General features: G+C 36.1%; 1 protein-coding gene across 1 annotated transcript in view; it reads right to left on the bottom strand.

Moving 5' to 3' along the window:
* Nucleotides 1-12554, bottom strand: part of LOC100375838 (ATP-dependent RNA helicase DDX54-like) — a 29594-nt gene extending 17040 nt beyond the window's left edge. Inside the window, exons 1-7 of the mRNA XM_002739413.4 lie at nt 12275-12554; nt 11704-11836; nt 11179-11249; nt 6931-7119; nt 5904-6091; nt 3284-3467; nt 2851-2982 (exon numbers count right to left, since the gene is read on the bottom strand). Coding sequence (XP_002739459.2) covers nt 2851-2982; nt 3284-3467; nt 5904-6091; nt 6931-7119; nt 11179-11249; nt 11704-11836; nt 12275-12391 — 1014 coding nt within the window. The 5' untranslated portion in view covers nt 12392-12554. The remainder of the gene's footprint in view (nt 1-2850; nt 2983-3283; nt 3468-5903; nt 6092-6930; nt 7120-11178; nt 11250-11703; nt 11837-12274) is intronic.
* Between the last annotated feature and the right edge of the window lie 13838 nt (nt 12555-26392).

Genomic DNA, 26392 nt, shown 5'->3' with positions numbered 1-26392 from the left:
CATTCGGGTCCTTTGTAAAAATACGATCGGCCAAGATCTATATCATTCCGAGGCACGCTAGAGACAGACAAAATGCAGTTTTAAATATTGACACCGTATTTTTTAAATGAGTCAAAAAATAAATAAATTGTATGGTGCTTAAGCGATGATGGATCGAAACAGACTCGTTTTTCAAGTTTTAACAGCTACGTTCTGCTGAAGATATACATTTGTGTAAGACTTCACTTTCGGAGTTATTAACGAAGATAATGTACAACAGCAAAAAACAACAACATTTGGTTATGTGAAATAGAGTAGCATTCATGTAGGTTCAATCAGTACTGTTGTATCGTCTATTTCGTCAACCGAACGTTACTACCCGTACCTGCTCGTCGATTATTATTGCAAATGTCATTTTTTTCCAGAATCAATTGGGTATAAGTACGTTATTTTAGAAAGATTTTCATTTGGTTTCACGTGATAGTTAATCTGATTTATCATATAGCATTACAAACAGGAAGTCCTCGGCATGGGTCAGAGTACTAGTATACCCCAGACCACTCGTTTTGATGAATGGTCTGGGTGTGGCTTGTGGGTAAGAATAGAAAATGAATTTCGGTGAGGTTGTGATTATTTGGATTTTTGAGAACGGATTTTTACTATTGAAATGAAATTATCACGTCTAGGGGTGAATTGTTAATAGGTGTAGTGATGTTAAAAACATAAGTAGTTCATCTTCTTGCGTACACCGCAACAACAAAGGTTTATTTTTCAACACAGATCTCCAGTCAAGAGGGTGGCGTTTGGACGTAACCCCGGAGTTAAACCATAGACAATATAGTAGAAAGGACAAGCAACTCCAGCGATTCTATTGTAGCAGGGTAGGCTGGAAAAAAGTTAAGCTGATTTAAACTAACCGTTAACATAAACTAATATTTATTTCCATTTCTCGTTAAGGTAGAGATGCCTGACAGGTATTTTAATTAGGCAACCAAGATGACCTCCCTTGTTCACAAAACTATATACAGCCAAAACAAAGTCAGCTTGGACATTCAGTTGTGAGACATGACAAAATAAACGGTGCTAGTGATAGATTTCACGAATCAAAGAACAAAATAAACACAATCAAAGCCACCGACCATGCGCGTTCGAAATATATAGAACTGACGAGAAATTTCGCCTGCATCTTTCACTCATGCAAACGCACACACATACTATTTCCGTATATTGAATACGTTGGTAACAGAAGGGACAAGTTTAAATCATCTTTGTATTAACACAACTTGAAAGCAACAGTCTCACACTGAATATATGTTTATAAATTATCAAACTAAACAATCAATGAAGCGGACTGCGTAATTTCGTTGATGAGAGTCGCCTACGGTATTCCATCGGTATTCTAAATGGCCGTTGCTGATCACGAGTTCCCGTGTGTAGATGATTTGCTCGATGTTTTTTTTTTTTGGATTTTGATGACGGTGGAAATGATAGTGAAGAAGATCCAAACACAGTAGACACAGCAATTCATGTTAACAACTCTGTGGTGTGTGATTCAGAGCCCGGGCATCAACATCGAAAATAGCGAAGATTTGCGTTTTCTTGATCGTCACGTAAAAGAAACCCTTTGAAACGCTAACAAAAAACCGAAAATAGTGAAAATAAAATAATAAAGACAATCGTGCCTCATTTATTCACAAGTATTCGAGTTATTTTTTTGAAATTATTAATAAAAACAGGGTATAACGTAGGTAGACGTGTATTCAGGCTGAAGGACTGGCGACAGACGTGAAAACGGAATGAAAGTCTATTACAACAAATGCGAGACAGAGAACAACAAAAAACAAGTGTAGTCAGTGAAAATAACAAAATTTGACGATTCATGCATCATGAAAACAATAATATTCGTGTATTTTGTCGAATACGGGGTACAAACTTACACATGCATTCCGTTTGAAAGAGTGTGAATAAGTAGTCAAGATGACGACAGACATGAAAACGGACGGATTGAAAGTTAATTTCAAAATAAGTGCAAGACAGAGAACAAAAAACGAGCACAGTCGGTGGAAAATAACATAATAAGAAGATTCATGCATCATGAAAACTAAAATATTCGAGTATTTTGTCGAAAACGGGGTACAACCTTAGACATGAATTCCGGTTGAAAGAGTGTGAGCTATTGTCAAGATGGTGACAGACGAGAGAACATACGGATTCAAAGTCTGTTTGAAAAAAAAATGCGTGGCAGAGAAAAATAAAAAAGGAGCATAGTCGGTAAACAATAACATAATAAGATTCATGCACCATGAAAACAAAAATATTCAAATATTTTGTCGAAAATGGGGTACAGACCGAATATAACATGTACGGAAACATTACTGCCGTCTGAAACTAACTTTTAATTATATTCAATTAATTAGTGACATCGCATGGAAGTAAATATGACGTCATTGTTTACTTGCTCATCATAATATTCCAGCCCTGCTTACGTTGAGCATACGACGTTTGACATTGGTGTTACTATTCTACTATACTGTCTATGGTTAAACAGGGCCCAAATTGATAGGGAGTAAAACACGGAAATGGAAGAGCTGTCGTTGCATTGACCAATCACACAAGAGCTCACAAACACCAACGAAATATTTGTTGTTGTACTTAACAAAGGGGTTTGGCACTAAAAACAATGGAACGTTTATAGGCTTAACGTTGGATTTAGATCGTGTTATAATCCAAATCCCCTACTAAGACTTGTAAGCACCAATTTTCATATGTATGCAAAGTATGTGATTCTAATGGAGCAAATATGGTATGGTAAGAACAGATTTATGGTAAAAGTAATAAATAATAATTGTCTTCATCACCATGGCAACATACCTCTTTAATGTAATCCACGTGATGCATGGTTGCCAAAAAAATGACTGTCTGTTCCGATGGTTTGATGACATTTCTCAAAAGATGCAAGAGAAGCGATATCTTGTCATCGGCTCTTGTACTGAAAAATGCTAACTGAAAAAGAGGAAATCAAACATTATAGCAGTGAGGTCAGAATTAGGGTCACAACGTCATACATTAGCATTTATTTTAAATACATTAAATTAATACAGTCATGACAGCGTGTCCTGTCCTGATATGGAACTCACAACGGCGTATACAATGCATGTAAAAACTGTGGTGCTTTAATTAAAATAGGACGAATTTTTTTGTGACAAGGAATTCTGCTCAAAACCACAACTTTCTTTACTAACTTCACAGTTTTACTATATGCTACCCCCTCCACCTCCCACCCCCCAAATGCCAAAAGTGTTACTTTTAATTGGTCGCTTAGTTTGCTTTCTACATCTAATCTTATCAACATCGGGTCATTTAATCCAGCTCTTGCAAACTCCACCAGTAGTTTGGGAAGAGTTGCTGAGAAGAGTAGAGTCTGTCTGTCATCTGGTAGTCGCTGTATAATTTCCTCAAGTTGTTCTGCAAATCCCATCTCAAACAATCTGAAAAGAACACAAAATCAAGGGTTAATGAAACTAAGTACACACACCTACTAGTACAGATATATTGTAGTACATGTATCACTAATCAACTAGATTTAAGTGGTGTTCTCACTAGACGAAAGAAGCTGTTGTCACAACCAGTGTTCTCCCCAGGCCAAAACAGCGTCGCGGGCCCTGATGCGATCGGATTTGCCCGCGACGCTATGTGTTTCCTCCGCGATGCTATTATTTATCCCGTGATCTGATTTCTTCAGTCTCTCACAGACTGTAAAGTTTCCTGGCTAACTAGTTATACAAATGCATTGTATTAACGCCATTTTCCCGGGATAATCCCCTGTTGTTTCTCATTGGTTGGATATCGTTTTAAAAAAACAAAACCGTTCTATAAAGACAAAGCCGTAAGCCCCAGTGTCAAACGCTCTTTGCCAAACATATATTCATATGCAAATGATATAGTCACACTTGGGGTCAAAAGCCACATGTTTCCGGTGTGTACGAAACGTATTTTCATTATTATTTTTATAAATGTAGTCGTACTATTATTCCAAGTTTTGATTTTTGTCAGTATTTTTGATATTGTATTTGTTTTTTGAGATCAAAATGTGAAAAAATATATATTTATGATGTAAACAATTTTGACCTCGTGATTGTGAATCCAAGATGACGTCACCCACGTAAGATCCAGCGAGCGTGAACTTCCCACTCGGATCGCATATCGTGCTCAGATTCGGATGAATTAAGTGAAGCATAATTGAAAATAATATATTTATCAAGAAATCGGGAATTCTAATCAAGAAACGTGTGGAAATTGGAGTGACACTTGTGTTATTTCTTGGAAGAAATGCCTCAATTTTACGTGGTATAACAATGACGACAATTCGTAATTCAGACCTCAGTTGTCTCGAATTGTTCACAATTGTGTTGAACAGACAACATCGATGATTAAAAAAAATACATAAAGATGGATAATTTCAGCCAGAAAAACTATTATTGCTCAAACATAGTAGCGTAAGTATCGTGACTTGTAACAGTTGTTGTACTTAACCGAAAAACAACAGAAACGGAAGACAAGCAATGAAAATAATCAACCCCATGTTTAATTTACCAGGACTGAACAGGGTTTTATAAAGTTGCTGATTGCTGGGTCAAGCAAAGGAACAGAGAACTCAGTATTTCTGCGGGACATTTGCAATACTAAACATACAGTGCACTTTTATTGTATACAGATTGTACATAAAATAAATAGAAAAAAATGAAAAAAACTGGTTTTGTTTTATTTCCCCATATGACAAATAATATGTTAATTTATGCTAATTATATGCTAATTATTATGCAAATTAGCCGCGACTCTATGGAAAATTTCTGGGGAGAACACTGACAACGCCTTTTATTTGAGAATGTTGTTAAAATGTGTGTGTGAATAGAATACGCCGTTGTGGGGCCGGCAGTTTTGACACTGTCGTAAAAGGGGTGGACCAGATCCTAAACGCCGTTGTCACACTAGCTCTTGCACAATGGAATGTGCCGTGTGAACACAATACAACAGCCAAACGCCCTCTATCGCCAACTTATTTATGCTTAACATTACACAAGATGACGTCAGAGGTTACAAGTCGAATGTCGAACTGGTCAGACGAAGAAACGAGATTACTGATATCTGTATGGAAAGAATCCAATATTCAAAGAATGATGGACGAACATCTAGGGATGCTAGAGTGTATGCTGTTATTGCAGAAAAAGCGGCTGAAAAGGGGTTGGACAGGACTTTGTTACATGTCAACGGAAAATCAAAAATTTGCGATTAGCGATTTCTTGCTCTTCGAAATCTTGATTAATCGATCGTAGTTGCCTTCTTCTCAAGCATAAAAACACGGAAAAACAGAAACAAGCAAATGCATTTACCAGAGGGGATATCATTTTGTCGACTTTTCCATTTGTTTATTGACCTTTGCGTGATATGATTCGTTGAGGGCGCAAAACACCAGTGTGAGAACGCGACCAGACAATTCATCAGATTAGCTAATATTTGCACAACAAAAAAAGTGTCAACATTGGCGTTTTTTTGACGTGTGAAAATGTAGCTTTATACTAAGTCAAAGGTCAAAGATTGAGGTTTATACCAGGTCGAGGCTAATACCAGGCCAGTTTTGCATCAGGTCAAAGGTCAAGGTTTTGTGCCAGGTCAACGTTCAGGATTTACATCGGGTCAATTGTTAAGATTTATACCATCTATTCATATGTAGAGATATACCACCATTAGCGCTTATGTAAATGAAAGACATGTTTATGGACAATCTATTAAAGTAATATATTAATGAATCTGTATACAATTAATGCAATTGTTTGGTTTATTTATGATTCCAGTGGAAATTCACTTCACAGTATGTCAAATTGTTTTCTATGTAACAATAGTTTAAATATCACAACACATCTTACCTGTCAGCTTCATCAAAGACAACATACTCTAGTGAGTTTAGTTTGAGATCCATCTCAACAAGTACATGCAGCAATCTTCCTGGTGTAGCTATGATGATATCAGGATTCTCATGTAATGCTGCAAACTGGTCATCCATCTTGTCACCTCCTAGAATTACAGCTGACCTCAGTCCAAGGAATTTACCAAGCTGCAAAATACACATATAAACAATAATTACCAGTCAGTAGCTGGCCCCCTTTTTATTTTCTTCAACAATGTTTATTTTATAGTATAGTATAGGTTATAAAATTATAACCGGTTTCTAACATGGCAACAATTTGCAACAATTTATTCAATTTTATTTTTGTTTTGTGCAGTACAGTTCACTTCGTGGCTAGAAATCTTTGATTCAACATGGGAGAACAATCGCTACCCGAAGCGTGTTTTGATATGCTTGATGACGCTCTGGCATAGCTATCGTCACCCGATGCACAAATCATTGATTCCCCTGTCAAGATTGAACATCTGGATCTTATACCGACCCAGGATCTTGTGGTTAAAAGAGAATCGATGCCAGCCAGTTCAGTGAGTCATCGCTTCGCCGCACTGGTTTCAAGGAATGAACTGAAACAAAAGATAGCTGCTGCGGTACCTACAAACTGGGTGGTAGATGAGAGTCATGGTGTTATGTCACATTGTTTCAGGTTAATAAAATGTTGCATTAGATTAACCAATCATGTGTGTTCTTTTGATGATCTCCTGTCAATCAAGATCAGCTGACAAAGCCATGTTCGAACTAACTTCTCTCAATTTATACAGAGAATATAAATCATGAATCGGGCAATCTGATTGGTGGAGGGCGCATATCCATGTCAGAAAGCATATCCTTCACCATGTTCACATATTGTTACTCATCCATGGAATACATAGCATTGTTACATTTCATCTACATGTACTACAAAACATACTGCTACATTTCTTTCTGATTGCTACAATGTACATTCTACCTTGTGATATATTGGTAAATTTCACTCAACCAAGACTCACCTCTCTGGTAAACTTCAAAGTCTGTACAGCTAATTCTCTTGTTGGTGATAATATAAGAGCTCGTGCCCCGGTTTTAGCCGAATGTCGTTGTAATTTTTCAAACATAGGAATGAGAAAAGCTGCTGTTTTACCACTTCCAGTTCGCGCCATGGCAACAACATCTTTACGATCCATGATAATGGGCACACACTATAATAATAAATACACTATTTGAAAAAAAAAAATACTGCAAAAATATATCACAATACATGTAGGGGTACTATAAAAGCCAAAACGTATTCTGACTGTAAAACAATTACTGGTATACTAACCTAAAACTCATTTATAAACTGCTTTGTAATATGATATGTCTTCCCAATAAAAAAAATGCTATTATACATGTATTAAAGTGGGGGAGTCGTCACCTGTGCATGCATCAGATTGCCATAGCGTGTCATTGTATTAAAGTGGGGGAGTCGTCACCTGTGCATGCGTAAGATTGCCATAGCGTGTCATTGTATTAAAGTGGGGGAGTCGTCACCTGTGCATGCGTAAGATTGCCATAGCGTGTCATTGTATTAAAGTGGGGGAGTCGTCACCTGTGCATGCGTCAAATTGCCATAGCGTGTCATTGTATTAAAGTGGGGGAGTCGTCACCTGTGCATGCGTCAGATTGCCATAGCGTGTCATTGTATTAAAGTGGGGGAGTTGTCACCTGTGCATGCATCAGATTGCCATAGCGTGTCATTGTATTAAAGTGGGGGAGTCGTCACCTGTGCATGCGTAAGATTGCCATAGCGTGTCATTGTATTAAAGTGGGGGAGTCGTCACCTGTGCATGCGTAAGATTGCCATAGCGTGTCATTGTATTAAAGTGGGGGAGTCGTCACCTGTGCATGCATAAGATTGCCATAGCGTGTCATTGTATTAAAGTGGGGGAGTCGTCACCTGTGCATGCATAAGATTGCCATAGCGTGTCATTGTATTAAAGTGGGGGAGTCGTCACCTGTGCATGCATAAGATTGCCATAGCGTGTCATTGTATTAAAGTGGGGGAGTCGTCACCTGTGCATGTGTCAGATTGCCATAACGTGTCATTGTTTACAAACGAGTGTCTGTCCATGAGCCTTTGCATGTGTTGTTATCGTCGCTTGGGACTCAATTCCCGTGCATGCGCAGGTGACGACCCTCTCGCTTTAAGCTTTAATGCCTTTTCGAAGGGTTTTTACCACAAAAACTATATAAGGGTTTAGTAAGGGGTTTTGTTTAGCAGTGATCTCCACAATCCAAAATAGCTGGTGGGTGGCCTAATTAGCATAAATTTGCATATTAATTTACATGTCATTTACATACAGCATTCTAGCATTTATGTCATGAACTGCAATACACACTAAGTTATTTACTATTCTCTTTTTAATTTAATTGAAACATGTTACAATTTTTTGAAATACAAACAGATTGGTCACTATTATTATTTACGAAATGCAAAAAGTTTGAAATCGGTGATTTACACGTTCGCAAATTATTCTACGTTCATGAAATGCAATTCGAGTAACCAAGAGCAAGTACAAGAGTTATAATGTAGAAAATATACGAGATGATTTGTCCCCGACGCCAAAACGGACGATTTGTCAAAATAAAACTCATAACATTTTTTATTTGTGGCATCAGTACTCACCCGTGCCGACGGACGGTAAGATGCATTTACGCATTTACGGTCACGATACGTTGCGTTTTCACACATTGTTTTGGAATTCAAGAAAAAATGCAAAATCGGCAAAAGAAAAGAATCTGCTATGTTCTCGAAAGATTAGACATAAAAAATGGATAAATTGAATAAAAAACATGGAAAAGATAACTAAAATATTATTCAATTAAAACTAATCCGGCAGCCATGTTTGATGTTTATTACCGCTTTCCGAATTTAGTACATGAACACCCAGAATGCGCTGTTCCCCTATGCAACTTAGATAATAAATCGTTACAGCGCCAACAACGGTGGGTGGCTGACGGTTGTTGAATGGGGTAGGCCTAGTTTGCCTACTCCATGCTGTTTTCACGATGAAAATCGAGCGAACGTTGTAAATACGGCTAGAATTTTAATTTTTGTTCGAGTTTACATGCAATCTGCTAATATATTTGTTTATTTACTGTGCATATACATTTTGTTCGTATTTACTTCTTTCTTTCGTGATCGGAAGACGATTATTAAAAATACATTTTGTTCGTATTTACTTCTTTCTTTCGTGATCGGAAGACGATTATTAAAAATACAGCTGTAAATTTAAACCACTGTAGTTGCGTATCGTGAGCAATAAGTGGCAACAATGTCAGGCGACGATGAATTCAGGCGATTGACACATTGCCATGAATAAATTTGATAACTGCTTGCAGACTTCCAGTGGTCATTGTTTATGTTTGGACTCTTGAAACAATAGCAAAATAAAAGGTTGGGCAACTACTCCTTTGTTTAGGCTTGGGAAGAACGATGCAAGCCTTTTACAAATAATTTCAGCTGGATGTACGTTGGTGGGCGGGTGTTGAGAGTTACTGGGCGGCCGTAAAACTTGATGGGCCTTGTGGAGAACACTGTTTAGGAAATAAAATTTGGATTAGTGGGATTTCCCATAAGGCTAAAAAGTTATTTCAGACTCATGGATTCACAGTCCTGGTGTATAAATCTGCAGGTCATTTTGTTTGATCGTGTTTTAGGAATGTGTTAAATTTTGGGATGAATGAGAGATTGGATTTGAATTAGATGTAGAGGACTTCTCACATGATAACACAATTTATCTACAACAATATCTCAAGTTTCAAAAAAAGTTTATGGTTTTTCAGAACTTTTCAGAACAGAGTCTTGTGTATTAACTCTGTGATCAAGGTAAAATAAAAACATGTTTTTCTTGTTACTAAATTTGTTATTTTGATCATGGATAGTGATCAGAATGTTATAGCTTTGATTTAACTGTCGTGATCTATCTTAAAGGCATTCATATGAAAATAGTTTGCTAAATTACTGAGTGGGGGTAATTAAAACACAGCAAAAGTAATCTCTTCTTTTAAAAGGGGGTGAAGGTAATGTGACAAGTCAAATGCATTCACATTCTAACTAGCCTTGTAATTTACTTCGTGCATGCACAGTGGTGCTCAACTTGACATTCAGTCAGTTGGTCACTGAGATTTGCGGTGTGAGCATCGCTTTGAAACCACTGAGGGACAACAACCCGTGCAGTATCTCCCATCTACTTTCCACGTTTATGAATTCACTTTCAGTAAGATGATAGCTAATATTTGAAACGCATTTTGTAGCAAATTTAGTGTAAACATTGTATATTTCGTTAACTTGTAAAACACGAGTAGGAGCGTGTACCCATTGTTTGCACGGAACAACGTTGAAAGCCCATTACATTTGTTCATAGTGGTAATTAGTTATTCGGGATACATAAATTTATTATGAATTGTTCATTTTTCTTATTGTATTTGCGTAATATTTATGTAATATTTAGGTAATATTTGTTGAATTGTAGTTTTTCTAAATGAGAACAGGTCCGAGTTTGTGGCACTGTTTAAATGTGCGAATGGTTATCATGATTCAAGTTTAGCAGTTATCATGACTCGTTTATTTGTTCTAAATTATTGTAGGTGTGTTTGCGTGTAAAAAGAAACTATGTAATTATATAGGGCGTCACTGAATTGTACTGGTTGGGGTGAGTTTATTTACGCTTTACTCCAGTGCAATATTATTTCTGAGACTCGCTTTATTTATTTATATTCATGAAAAAAGGGAAGTCTCTATGCGTCGACTTGAGTCTGTTGAGAGGCATGATACAGTTTATTGTGTAGTTCGTACATTTAGTAAACTATTGTATTTTGATATCATGGTTTCTACTTGGAATTATGATCTCCATACCTCCAATGACATTGTAGTAATCTTGTCTCTTTATTGTATTTATGTAGGTTTCAGTCGTGTTAACTTTCATAGTTGCTTATATTGGAAATTAAAAGAATGCATGGTGACTTCATATCTGCCTGGTGTCATATTTTCTGCGTTACATTCATTTCAATAACCATACTAAAAAATCATACTGTATTGTTTACAAAGTTTGTTTCTTTTATTTCACACTTTCAAAGTTTTCGAGGGGAACAGCAACAGTGAATGAATTAGTCTTGCACATGCTTTAATTATCCACAGGCGCTGAAGGATGTCAGAGAAGAATTCACTATCCATACTGTGATTTTCTCAGACTCTAAAATCAACAAATCAAACATACCTTCCTCTGTATTGGTGTTGGAACTTTGTAACCTTTCCTGAAAATTCCTTTCAACACACCCATTGATAATCCTAGTGTACAATAAATATATAAACAAATGATCTTATCAGAACAACCCAATTTAGAAAGATACTAAAACTATATTACAGGCAACAGTTTCTAGTAGAACTTTCTCCTCACATATAGGCCACACAAATTATGGGTGTGTCAATTTTAAATAAGACAAGATTGGTTTAGTATCACATGGCTATATGCTTTAGCCAATCATTGGGTATGTGTGATTGATGAGAAAATTTTTCTGTCGAAATTTGTTAATATTCTCTCACGTTTGCACCCTTGTATTGAAAATGTGTTGGTTTCATAGTATATCTATGATATGATGCTGCATTGGCATTGTAATGGATGATGTTAATTACTACAAAGTTGTTCCCCAGCCAAAATATGTCATGTAGTTTTCAACCTTGTCTATTTCCAGTGCACACAGGGCCAGTATTAGTGCCCAAATTGTATAAAAGAGCAACCTACCCATTGCTTGAAATCCTCCAGATTTTTTTTTCTTTCTATTTTGTTTAGCAACCATCTTCCTTGTATTCAGTTCTGCATCGGATGAATAACCATCTATCACCTTGTTTGCAGAGAACCCTGGACTCAGAGTATCCTGCATTTACAAATCAAAATGTCATTATTATTGCTGCAGTCAATGTTATCCACAACCACACTCATGTCACTAATTTCCAAATCCCCAAAAGCCCTGGGATGGATGGGATTAGAGATCACGTCAGTTGCATTTGTGTATTTAACACAAAAGCTATGAATAGCACAGCAGCGTTTGAACACAACATTATACTTAGCCTTGTGTACATGTCTGTGGCGTAGCCACCGGAACAACAGACATGTGCACAGATCTACATTATACACTTACTGTGCTTGATTCAGAATACAGAATATTAATTAAACGTTCAGTAGTGACTGCGGCTAGAGGGACTATGAAGCTGAGAGATGATTCTCCCAACCCCGACACATTGAGTTCTGTGGGCAGGGATACTGATCGACTTACCTAACCTTCAACGTTATGACTCTAAAGACGTTGACTTACCATTGGTTTCACGATTTGCACATGGTCGACATCCTTTTCTGACTCCGAAGAACGTTTCCCTCGGCCTTTCCTCCAATGCTTGTCAGGACGTTTTTTGGTGTTTTTCTTATTCTTCATTTTACCAGTGTGTAAAGAATATACGTTTTGAAATGCTTGCTAAATTAAATTGGCAATATCCTTTAGAATCGGAGTGAACGTAAACAGACCCAGGAACACATTGTGCAATCCGCCATGTTGTGGAAATAACATGCGTGTGCCGTAAATAAGTTAGATACGCCGTAAATGAGTAAGACCATGGTCGTAAATGTTGCAAATATCATACATACTAGTAGATCCTGGCATAATTATAGAACTTGCCAATTATATTTACACAAGAAAAAGATTGATTTAACATTTAAATACTAGTTAAGTTCTTTTGTTTTGTTTTGTTTTTTGTGCAATTCTTACATATATTTTGTTATTATTTTAAAACTCTTTTTTGCTGTACTTATCCTATATAAATCTTTTTACACGGAGGCAATAAAGTTATTATTATTATTATTATTATTATTATTATTATTATTATTATTATTATTATTATTATTATTATTATTATTATTATTATTATTATTATTATTATTATTATTATTATTATTATTATTATTATTATTATTATACCCTGATATATCCGGCATAATATGCGAGGGGAACTAGGACCTAACCTGACGTAGCTATTAACGTAACATTGAAAGCGTCACGTGACGTGTATAACTTGGCCTCGTAAGAAGTCCAGTTTTTTTCTCGACCATAGTGTTTTTATGCACGAGTGTGCGTTTATTTTTCTCGACAATAGTTTTTTTTTTTTTCTGGACGCGCCGTTTATTTTGCTCGAATATTGTGTTTGCGTTCTCGAGTGCCCTCTCTATGGTACCCCTCAGAAACAAATAATATTTATACCGACTTAATTAAAGACTTGGGAATGGATCATTTGAAATCGAGGGGATCATGAACATTTTGGGGAAATATAATAGCAAACTCACATTTGCTAGAAATGTAAAGTAAAACAATTCAAACAATATGTGTTTTAAAAAGTAAATTTAAATTCTTATGAAAAGTCTAAATTTTCACTCCATACAGAAATACAGTTATTGTACTATATGTACGCAGCCTGACACTATGATGACATCTCCCGTCGCCCTCGGCTGAAGATAATGCCTGGCATGTTACAATTTTTAGCAAAACTCAAACAATTGAGGGCATACGATTGATTACCTTCAAATAATAGACATGACAGGTAGGTGAACTACCCCATAAATGAAGACTGCATTTTATAAAATGATCCACAGACCAAAAACTATTTTTTTTTTTGTAATTTAATATTAAATGTTGGAGTAATTAGTAGATGGACTGAGCAAAAGGAACGTTAAGTTGAAATTGTACACATATTTCAAACTCTTAAACGACAATCAAGGCATGCAATAATAAAATTAGACACTTTCACAAATATTATATTAATGCGCTATCGAGCATGTGGAATGTAAATTTTTCACGTGTTCTTGGGTACATGGCTAAATATTCGTCAGAATTACACACAAGCAATCTGAGTTGAAGTCAACACTATGATAGAAACCAATATAACGATAACTCATTAATAATAATAAAAAAATTGCAGCACGGTGACTATGAAAAGATTTCCCCCAGACAAAACCATTTTGACTGTCAAACAAGATATTATGACATTCTAGGTGGTGTGACAGAATTGTCTTGTGAATAATAATCTTCATCGTCTTGCAAACAACAGAAGTCAAACTTATTGGTCGGCAGTTACTTTCCCTTTGTTTAATAACAGCCGCCTATACATCTGTTGTTAACACTTACTCTACAAAAAAAGGTTACTACAGTCCATGTAAGTCCGCTGTTAAAGATTGCATGCGGTCTTAGTGACATCGTTATCCACTTATGACAGATAATGTAATGCAATGATACCAACAGCCTGAGTTCTACTTTTGGTTTTATCAAAATATTGAGGCAGTCTTTTGCTGCGTTGTGGAGTTAGCATTGGACCACTAGTTTAGTTTTACCACAGTCCTAGCGGGTCTGTGGTTTTACCACAGTCCTAGCGGGTCTGTGGTTTTACCACAGTCCTAGCGGGTCTGTGGTTTTACCAAAAAGAAATGTCCCTGCTGCACGTGACACAGCTTACTACTTTAAACCTTGCTCAGTTTTTGAGAAAGTTAGTTATAAATCGAATGACAATGTATTGTTATTGTATTATTATGTACAAGCATGGAGCTTTTTTCCCATGGTACAATAAAATAGCATTATTTTGTGTGTTACAGTTACGTTTTTTGAAAAACGTGTTCTGTTTTTCAAAAAGTCGCTATTTTAGAACAATTCCATAGAACACAATGCCTTGTTATACTTTTTAAAACACAGATTTTTAGAATAATTCAGAACAACAAAAAGTGCCCCATCCTTAACAATATATGATTTTCAGCCTATGTCACCAGCTGACAATTTAAGATGTGACATATTATCACTGCTATAGGAACCTATGGTAAAAGTATTATAACGAGTACTGACAAAATGACCACTAAAATCGCGTGAATCAATGCTAAATCAATTGAAATTGTGGGAATTATATTTGAAAACTTATTACTATTTGAGATTGATACATCTGTAAACCAAAATAAGTATTATTTTTCATTTTCTTTGGTATATCTCTAATTTTGAAAATAATAAACAAGTCAAGTATGTAGTGTTGCTTATAGTCATGTATGTATCATCCTACATTAATATAATGATAACTAGACTGTATGTTGTCAATTTCCAAGGTTGTATTTATATATCATTGGATGTGATGTCAGTCGCATTTTGGATGGTAATTGATTTCCGTGATTGAAAACAGACACAAATGTAAGTATGGTAACAGTCATTAAAATCATTTTTTGGGGATTCAGAGCTAGTTTGACTTGGTCAAGTATCCCCTCCCCCTCGCCTCATATCTGAACCTTGGTGTATGTAATAATTTAACTCATATATCAATTTACGTCACTATTCTATTCTATTCTATTTTATTCTATTCTATTCTATTCTATTCTATTCTATTCTATTCTATTCTATTCTCGCTCATTTCACATATACATGTATTACATCGAAAGTTCCCCGTAAGGCTGCGAGCCACGTGACGTTACCGGAGTACTATAAAGCATATATTGACATATTTGACATACTGTAAAATGACTAATTTTCACTGGGTTTAAATTTCACTGATTTACCATTTCAGGCATATTCAGTGGGTTTTAAATTCACGGTTTCGTCATTTAGATGATGTGTTCAATGCTAAATTTTACATATTCACTGTGTTTTAATTTAGCGCATTTTTCCAGTCAGCGAAATAAGCAAAATTAAAACCCAGTGAATAATTAACCCTTTTACAGTATTCTGATGTACAACACAGAATTCACTGTTTTGATACAAGCATGTAATGTGTTATTGTCTTATAATTTTGTGATAATCATACTTTTTATGACCAGTAAATGAGTTTCATGACGCATGAATTGGCACATATTTTTCAATAACCTAAAAAAAACAGACGTCAACGACCTTTTTTTCGAATTGGTGCTTGAACACAAACGTTCAACATCCGAAAATTGTGGAATTTAGTGCCATGGATGACAAACTATGATTTCCATAGTATATCTGTGGATTGTATAATTATACACGAATCAATACCCCACAATAGTAACAATTCTAATCCACTATATTCTATTCTATCTGAGCTCAGTGATATACTGACAAGGTCGTGTCGTCAAATGTTTGGTATTTTCCCCAACGTCTCGAAGCAGTACTATGTGAATAATGTGTTATACAGACAAGATATGCTTATAGATTGTAATCCAATGAGATTGACCCACTCAAACGAGTACATGGACAGTCTCTATTACCACCAACAACACTGATAAGAATGTATTTAATTATCCCCAACCTTCAACGGCATTTCAACCACTTCTCACGCTTTTCTGTATGATCGAAAGACGTATAGAGAAAATAAATATGCGAAAAATAAAATAAAAGTATTATTGACATATCGATTAAAATATATTTGAATTTTACGTTATGGTTATACTTCGTGTACTGTTGAAATATCCGGGGTTTTCGTCGTGAATATTGTCGAGTGTATATCACGTGATTATTGTCCAGGTATCTGATTAACTTTTAATTCATAATAAAATATGGCAATCTTTTACAGAAATTAAGTGAATGGCTAATTATACCTATTGTGACAAGCTATTTTGTTAAATGCTTATTTCTGACAGTCCTCTTCGTCAAACTAAATTGTTAACCAGTTGCTATCCAATGCAGTTGTGCGCTTTAAAACTTAATATGAAATTTTCATTTTCATTTTCAAAATGTGCCGGAATGAGAAAATGAACAGAAAACAAAATGCTCTGTGTAAATGAAATATTGCAACTTTTCTCGATTTCAAATGGCAAACCTTTAATTTGTTTTACATTTGTGTTTGTGTTACGGCAATGGTTTCATATCTGACTTACTGGACACAATTTTGTTTTTAGTTCAAAAAATGTATCTCACCATTTATTCAATTTCTATCATGGTTGATTATGGTTGACCTTAACTTTGCGATTTGCGAGCAAGAAATATTTTACGACGACGAACCACAATATTGTCGAGCAAACAACTAATTAATTGAATTACTGCGTTGATCTAGGCAGTATTTTTTTAAGGAATGCCCCTCATTACTTTTGGAAACTGGATATATGTTCATACGACGATTGGTAGATGGTATTACATTTGCTACGTTTACACGGCAACATTCTATCGGAGCCGAATTACTGCTCCTCCCACCGATTAACGAGAGATTATCTCCAATGCGTTTACACGGTCGGGCTGAACGAGAACCAAGATCCGCTTGAGTTTTGTTCAGCGAACGGAACAGCGTCCTCAATTACTTACTGAAAACAACATGACTTAAAACGATTTTAGTGTCGTGCTTGTGTGACCGCTTCTACGATTTTTATCTTCGTTGTCTGTAAAAAGTTTCTTCAATTTCTATTGGATCTGTTCAGTCGCACAATTTCGTACTCCATTTTTATGTTACTCGTTGAGCTATCAATCTATCACAGTACTTCTTTACTCTGTCAAATAGATATTAGGGCGCGTACCTCTTCGTCAAGCCATAAATTACAAACGATATGATGCTGTCTCCGCCATGAGAGGTTACCTAAAGAAGATGATTGAGGGCGTGATTTCGGTCCAATCCTATCGCAGTTCAACCCCGGGGGTTTATTGGAACCAAACTTGGTTTGTCGTGTGAACGTAGCAATTAATACGTACGGCAAGGTTTTTTGAAAATATTCTTCAGGGGTTCAACTGCAAAACGTATGTCCGTGTAATTGTATATCGATAAAAATGAAATACGGGCAACATATATTTTTGATATTTGATATTTAATTCTGCATGTTCCTGGCCGAGCTTAAGAGTAAGATTTGTTGTGAAAATAAAATATTGCTTTTGCAGCACTCCTACTTGCTGTAAAATGAAAAACACTAATGCGCATGTGCAGTATTTTTTGGATCAAAACATCAATGAATATGCGTATCGAACGAAGACTTAATTGTGCTGTGTAAACTCATTGTGTTCTGTTTATAGTATATCACAGTATTGCTCAACATGCAGTATATCAAACAAAACTATTACAAATTGCAATTTCTCGCCCATATTGCAAAAAGTAAGGGGCTAAACCTGTTTTGAAGCTGAATTGTCTTCCTGTTCACATTCATGGATTTTTATTGACCGTAACAATAAACACAATCACGACGTAAACAAATTATAAAACATTGTATTAAGACCTCCGCATATAAACTGATGTTATCCATTATAGCAGTGAATAATATATAATTATCAGATACTAGCCGGCAATAATACTCAGTATCGTGGGCGCTCGGCAGTAAATCAAGGATAGGTCTGTCGACCTCTGTTCCTATGGTTAAATATTTGTATAAATTGCCGGGACTGCGAAACCTCGGCAACTAAAATGTCGGCATTGTGCATGCGAGTACAAAGTGGGGTGTATCGATGCATAAAAGCGCACGGTCGTCATAAGCGTTGACGGGTACTGCTCAAATTAACTACATGGGAACTAATTTATGAAGATTTCTCAAGTAATTCTTTGCTAATTCTCAAAGTTTACTGAAACCAATGTGACGTCATTGTGTTTTAATGTCTCACAGAAAGTTGCATGGGCCGTGACAACAAACTCCAGGTAAGATTTTACTTGAGTATAACATGTGTATTTCAAACGGGAGGCAGACTGGAGTAATTATTGTACTGCCGAAGACCGTAGACGATAGATTGACATGCTGATTATATATCACAATACTACATATGTTCTATATATGTTACGAAATTTGAGTTACTATATTTCTGCAAAAGATAAAATTTCGTCTCAGAAAAAACGCAATTAAAATTCATATATATTCGAATTCATTTACATCATATCATGTATTTCCCGTGATAACATGACACTAATGATACACTACAGAAGCCAACTTATCGTTGTATATTTCAATATATAAAACAGAAAACTAGTGCTTTATTACGTGTTTTCAGATAGTTTCGTCTTCTAAGTAATCCGAATCGACGGTAGATTGTGGGTGTCTTAAAATAAACCATATCATAACGCGAAAAATCTGGTTTACTTATATCATATTATCGGTGCTGACAAATCTTTTCATTTGAAATAAAACATATACCGGGGTCACATAGCTGTGTACCTGTCAGGACACCCACGAAATTAACTATATGTCACACACGTATCATTAGTTCCGTGTCACGAGTTTACACGGGGAAACCTTTATTTAGTTGACTGAGTTCGCTTTACAGAAACGTCACACAAGTTGGAACCTTTGACCTTTCATTCAAAACATTCAAGAGCAAAATTTTGATTATATTGTGCAAATATTTTCAAGTTTGATTTTGAACCTTATGGATGATAACATGTTATGCAAATGCTAACTACTTTTTGTGGGGGGGGGGAGTAAAACATTCGAGGGCGGTGAAAGGGTTAAGTTCAGTATACTTGCATATGTGTGTGCTCCAAGCTCCCGAATTACACAAGGCACTTGGACCATACCGCTCGACACCGAGACACAGACAGACTCATCACTATGGTAACGGCACGCGGATGAACTCTTGAACCATCACGTTGTGAAGCGGACATCGAATACCGCTGAACCAATACTCGAATTGATTTGTATTTAGTAATGTGTTTGTTATAAAACGAATACAAACATTGAAATATTACAGTATGTATCTACTAGTATGTTTCAATTATTTGACGTAAGATTAATAACACAGTGTGTGGTGTTCTTATTGTGACGGTTTTAAAACAATTTATTAATTGCGTTTGCTTTATTTCTCTTAATTGTTTGATAGATAAAGACCGTAGCCCGTGTGAAGTTCAGAGGTAACTTCGACGTCATGTTTTATTAATTGTAGTGTGAACTTATGTTAAACAGTGTGACGTCGATATGATAATAAAACAAATTGTATTGTTTGTTGATCGGGTATTAATATGTATCGATAGCAGTGCTTAAAGCGCGGTGGTCGTCGCGCAGCGCGTGTTCAAATTTCAGGTATTATTAAATAAACAATGTATTTTACACGCGTTGTATACGTCGCTATGAGTTCCATATCGAACAGGACGCGGCGCGACGACTGCCGCCCTTTAATACGAAGTGTTTGTGACGTCAAAATGACGTACTAGATGGTGAAGGCAAAGTTCCATAATTGTTTAGAATAAATCACCCAATTACGTTAAAATTACAGTATCGCTTCGACGCCATAGCCTGGAGGATTGTTATTACTTCCGTCAAGTTCAAGTGACATTTCTCTATTCCTATAATTACAACCTACAACCCGACCAGTTGTATTAGTACGAACAGTAACAACTATAGGTCTGATCAGTAAGTTTTCGGGCACTGTGCGTCACTAGTGTCATATTAGCAGTATGTTATCGAAATAGGAAATCAGTCTCTCCCAGGATACGGGATAATCCCTGTCCACAATCAACATCCAAGTAGCACTTGGACCCAGGAAATTCGATTTAAACCTTGAAATACATATCCACAGGTATGGTCAGCAATGAAATGACTAGAGTACCCCGAAAAACAACAACAGTGTGAATATAAAGGGAAATGGCTGATACTGTTAACACCGCGGATTGTAAGGGCATTCAAATTGATACGCATGCGTCAGGTGACCATAGCGTGTCATTGTATACAAACAAGCGTCTACCTAATATGAGCCTTTGCGTTTTTAGCGTGTGTTATCGTCGCCTGGGACTTAATTCCCGCGCATGCGCAGGTGATGACCCTCCTGCTTTAAGAATGTTAAATTTGATTTCACATCTTGATCAAAACCAGTCGGATATGATTTATTTAACATATATGTTATGTTATGTAGTACATTTTGTACACACTTGCACTATAGAGTCATTTTCTCCACGAGGCGTCAAAGTACATGAATTGTGTAAACCGAAAATGGATGTTCTGACAGAAATCACACATGTATGTGTGACCCTACAAGTCCTACCTCTATGACCACACACATACATTCAAAGAACATTAATGGACGCTTGTTACATTCTCTGAATAAATTAAATAATTATAACATCATTCTGGCCACAGCGTTTGATTTCAGTTATAATTTGCGTTACGTCATCATCCGTCATTAGACCAACATTTGTTTTGAGTCTAAGGAAAAACACCTAGATATTGAAGTCACGTGATGACCTTCTAAATTTTTAATACAAACAGTATGATTTATCGTAAAAAATATACTATATCAAATATAAGAACAAATGAGGTTTCAGGCACTATTCGCCACCCGGAAGTTTCGGCCACGGTAGTTCCGGCTATACACATGTTTTATATAATCGATTGAGTTCTTGTCATTATAAATATCGTAGCAAGTACGACGTATTTATATTGTTTTGATGAATCCTGCGTTGCATGCACTGCGTATTTTTATTTATACTCATAACTCTTACAGCAGTTACAATATAATAAGATGTAGAATAGTAAATTAGCATATGCAAATTGTATGCAAATTAAAATACTCGCATAGTTTTTTAGCATCGGGATGTATGACAACGGCATTCTCGCCGAGCTCGTCAAATTACTCAGACTGTCATCAAATACGTCAGCTCAAGGACATTACAGAACCAGACTTTCGATATAAAAAAAATCAAACGGCCCGGGCATAGCAATGAAAATATCCCAAGGCAGGCATCCTATCAATGATATCCCCGAGGCTCTACCCTGGCAATACGATTAGGGTATATCCAGTACCTTCTGACCCCCTTAAACATTTTACAACGTTTGTGAAAAATAGATGCCGCTGGACAGATTCGATTTCTCTCACGTTTCTTGTATGTTTTCTATGGCAGGAACTTTTTTATTCCCCGCTAGAAATATCAATTATTTGCTTGTTTTGTTGATTTTCAGAGATTGTCACCAGGTACCTGTGTTGTTTACATGACTCTGCTCAAGCAACGGACCTTATTTGAATTTCTCGTGTTTTGGTTTGAAATTATGTTTCTAGTGAATTGTTCATCTCGTCTATACACATCTACGTGATGTAGAACCATAACAAATGACCTGATCTCCGACATGACGTGTGCTTTTATGTGTATGTTATATTTATAGACACAAATACGGGCCAAGACATTTCCTCATATTTGAACGTCTAATGTCGGTAATACGAACAGCAATTGATCCAGTAAAAATATATTTCTATCCGCAAAGGATGGTGACCTTAGAATTCCATGAAGCCAATACGTAGAATATTTGGTGGTTTTCTTTACTATATTCTATCTTACTGCTTGGAGGTTACGCGGTCTGTCAATAACAAATCCTAGTATGTTGATCAGCTCAATACCTTCCATGATCAGTTGAAGTTTCACTCGCACGTCACTCAGATTATGAGCGAGCAGGTGCCACGGCCATGCAGAGTCACGTGACACACATTAATGTGATTCCGTCACGTGACATGATTTGAGTGTGACATAATTTTCGTCACGGTGAAAAAAAAGATTTTTTGCAGTAATCATATAAACGCTAGCTAACACCGTGATATCCTCCCATCAAATCAAATAACGGCATCCTAATTCGAGGAAACGCCAAAAATGTCCAGATGAGGGAGTGGAAGGGAGTCTAGCTGACTTCTAAACATTGGTTATTATTATGACTTGAACGTGGTTTAAGACATCATAATTAGGACTCGCATTTAAAGTTGAAAGCTTTTTTTAATTTTGAGTCAACTTGGCCTAATATCAAATCTAAAATGATGGTGCTTGCAAGTTATATTGATAGAATACTTGAGTATTGTTTATTAATTATAATTATTTATTATGTCATGCATCTCTAAACAACAAACTTAGAAAGTGATTAATATTCAAAAACTTGAGCTTTGGGTCTTTCTCTTTATTTTATATTATTTTTGTAAATATTATTGTATTTATATTTTATGAGTGTCTGTAATTGGGGAAATAAATAAATAAATAAATAAATAAATAAATTAATTAATTAATAACTTAGGGTGTAATTAATATTCAAAAACTTAGGGAGTAATTAATATTCAAAAACTTAGGGAGTAATTAATATTCAAAAACTTAGAGAGTAATTAATATTCAAAAACTTAAGAAGTAATTAATATTCAAAAACCTAGGGAGTAATTAATATTCAATGTTTGAACTTCGCGAGTAAAATAGTTGTCCTATAAATTCGAGGGGGACTGGTGTGCACTTCAGACTAATATTAATTGAACATGCTTTACATAGAATGTTGATTTTGTAACACGTATAGTCTATCTTCGATCGCCCAATAGACCCAGGGAATCCCACGTGCGATTCAGTGACTTGATGACATCCTAGGATACTGAAAACTCAATCACAACTGAATTCACGGATCTACTCAGCGATGTTCGGCTTCTAAATAACTTCTAAAAAAAATTCTAAATATCCTGCGAAAACTGAAGTTTGCAACTTTAAGACACTACCATCACAGGAGTGTGGTATGAGTTTTTTAGAAAGATGAAGAAAATTAGAACATTTTGTGAAAAACTCAATCTTCGTCCATGAATTATCCATCTGATTCAATTCAGCTGCAATTCATATATAGTCTCTCCATCATGTTATTAAGCGATGACATGTAACGCATGGCAAGTGTGCAGGCATCACATTACAATTACACTCCACAGACACGTTTATGTAAAAACGTGAAGGTAAAGCGGGAGAGTCGTCACCTGCGCACGCGCGGGAATTGAGTCCCAAGGGATGATAACAACACACGCTAAAAACGAAAAGGCTCATGGGCATTGACACGCTATGGCCATCTGACGCATGCGCAGGTGACGACTCCACCGCTTTAAGTAACTACAATTTTTACAAAATGAACAGTGGTTTGTCTAGATTGTAAATTAAAATAGTAAATCATATCATGACAGAAAAAGAGGTCAATTCAGCTATTATAGTGATACAGCAACTATTGGAAGAGTTGGTACAGATGAATTCAATAAACGGTTGGGTTTCGTCGTCCTGCTCACAAATCTAACACTTGGATATTTTAGTAACATATTAAATTACACGGTTAAAAATACATGCACGCCATCTTTTGTGCGATTTTTTTTTTACAAATACGGATAGCATTCATGGTGAGAAAGCTACAGGTTGCATAAGGGCGTTAACGTTTCCCACAGGGGTGGTACGAAAACTTAAGAATTAAAAAGAAAAAAATCAGTATTCTATCTGGCTTAGTTAGCATCGTGGGGGGGGGGACAAAAATACACTACGCCATGTGTCCTTACAAGTATATAAAGTAAAACGTATGCTAACAAATAGACATACCCAACAAAATGTTAGGACTTATCTACAGTCTAGTAAGATCGCGTATAGCCCATAGCTGGAGACCAACCACTACTAGTACAGAATTTGCCAAACTTTCGATAACATGATCATATTAAGTGGCTACAGAAGAGTTAATCAATCGACAGAAACATCTGGAATAGTTGACTGGGGCTATGTCATACAAGAGAAGGATTTGTTTTCTATCACCCAAACTGACCCCATCTGTTATTCTACGCGACAGCAACATAATTATATACCACATACTATCAGACGTCCTAACATTGAAACCACACAAATAACTTTCCACGAAACCAAAAATATTAATCCTGGCAGAAAAATACAAAACGTCCTAGAGAGTGCATAGTAAAAATTAAACACTGAGTAACAACGGTATTTGGGAGATTGTTTTAGTAGAAAATGAACACGAACGCCACCTATTATGGCAACGACTATCAAATATTTTCAGTTTGAAAATGGTTAAAAATAATAATATATAACAATAATAGTGAAATATATCTACTGTCATTTCTGGCTGGACACTTCAGGAACGGGGTGCGTGTGTATGACTGCAACTTTTAAATTTTAAACTTTGTCGTGTGTTTTATTTCTTCTATAAGACTAATTAGAGAATCACAACAGAGTGCCAAGGCTTAAACCGGTCTCGTATACTGAATGAAGTAACTTAATTTCTTAGCGAAGATCAGCGGAATTATGTACAACTACTACATTTCTGAAATGTTCAAAATTGGTTAAAGGGCGGTAGTAGTCGCGCCATGCATGCGCGAGATATATGCATCTCATATAAACAAAGATGGCGACTTTAACTGTTGCACAGAGCAACTAGTACAAGCTGAGACGTTTTCAAGCTTTAATTAGGTAATTTTAGGTGATTGGAAGGTATCGAAGGAGTCACTGGCGGTATTCAGTGCATGTCGAGCCCAGGTTAAACCTTATACTTGGGATTTCCATTTGAAGAGCGCATTGGATTATGGGAAATCAATGTTTATCACCACAAATGTCGCATATGCGCAGCGCGACGACCACCGCGCTTTAAAATATCATTCCTATGTAACTACATGGAAAACATTCAAACCAGACGAAGACTCCACACCGTGTACACATTCAGAGTTTTACTGTGTAATATCCAATCAGAAAGCTCCATTTTGAAATACCCACTTTCTATTTATTAAAATATCAGTTTTCCAAGTCTGACTCGTGTCCTTCTTGTAGTTGAGTCGAAGCATATATACAAAGCAGAATTTGAAACGCCGACAAAATCTGTCGACAAACAAGCTGCTCTCTGATTGATCTGTGTGTTATGTGTTAGGTTGAGTAGCCAATCAGGCACAATGCAAGCTGCTCTCTGATTGGTCTGTGTGTTATGTGGTAGGGCTGGGTAGCCAATCAGACATAATTTTATAAGTAGCTTCGCATTGACTCCCTCAAGTTGTGTGACAACAGCTATATAATAGTAATTGTTCTCGTAAATTATATAGGTGGTAGGTTTTAAGGTCGTTCGCGGGCATTTGACCTTTTAAATATGGTCGAAACAAGCATCTCAATATTTATTTCCCCAAGTGTCACATAATTATTATTGTGTGCATATGTGCTTATCTTTTCAGATATATTTGTTTGGAGAATATTTGCACATAAAAAATATTATAATTGTTGATTAATTTCCATAGGAATCCACGTTGAAGCATTATTGCATGAAGTAAATAGTACTTGTCAGAATTCCATAGCAACCATAAGTACTCATATTAGAAATATGATTGTGCGTGTGAAAAGTAGTTCGGTGTTCGTAAAGAGTGCAACATTAAAGAAGCCATGCATGGCAAAATCCCCGTTAGTTGTCAAATCTATCCCCATCAGTTATCAAATCTAAGTTATATAGTTATGTTTATAGTAATATAGTACAAGTACTTGTCATAATGAGAAATATTGATCTGGAAGTGCATTAATTAAAAGCCTCCGAGCCTCCGCTCGGATTGTCATACCAATATATCTGTATATCTATGACATGATATATAATGAATATATAATGATTACGGTCAAAATTAAATTACATTTTTTTTCTCATATTGTACCATGTCAGGATTCGGGTCGTGTTGCTTGGAAACAAGGTTTTGGGTGTTCTCGACGGTGACACAACTGTGTCAATATTTAAGTTGTATACATTCTACTTTAAATCAAGGCGGTTACCGATTATG

This window comes from Saccoglossus kowalevskii, chromosome 14, assembly GCF_978046115.1.
Source record: "Saccoglossus kowalevskii chromosome 14, keSacKowa6.1, whole genome shotgun sequence".
In the NCBI taxonomy this organism is placed as follows: Eukaryota; Metazoa; Hemichordata; class Enteropneusta; family Harrimaniidae; genus Saccoglossus; species Saccoglossus kowalevskii.
The sequence above is the reverse complement of the archived record's forward strand: the minus strand, read 5'-3'. Positions and strand labels throughout refer to the sequence as shown.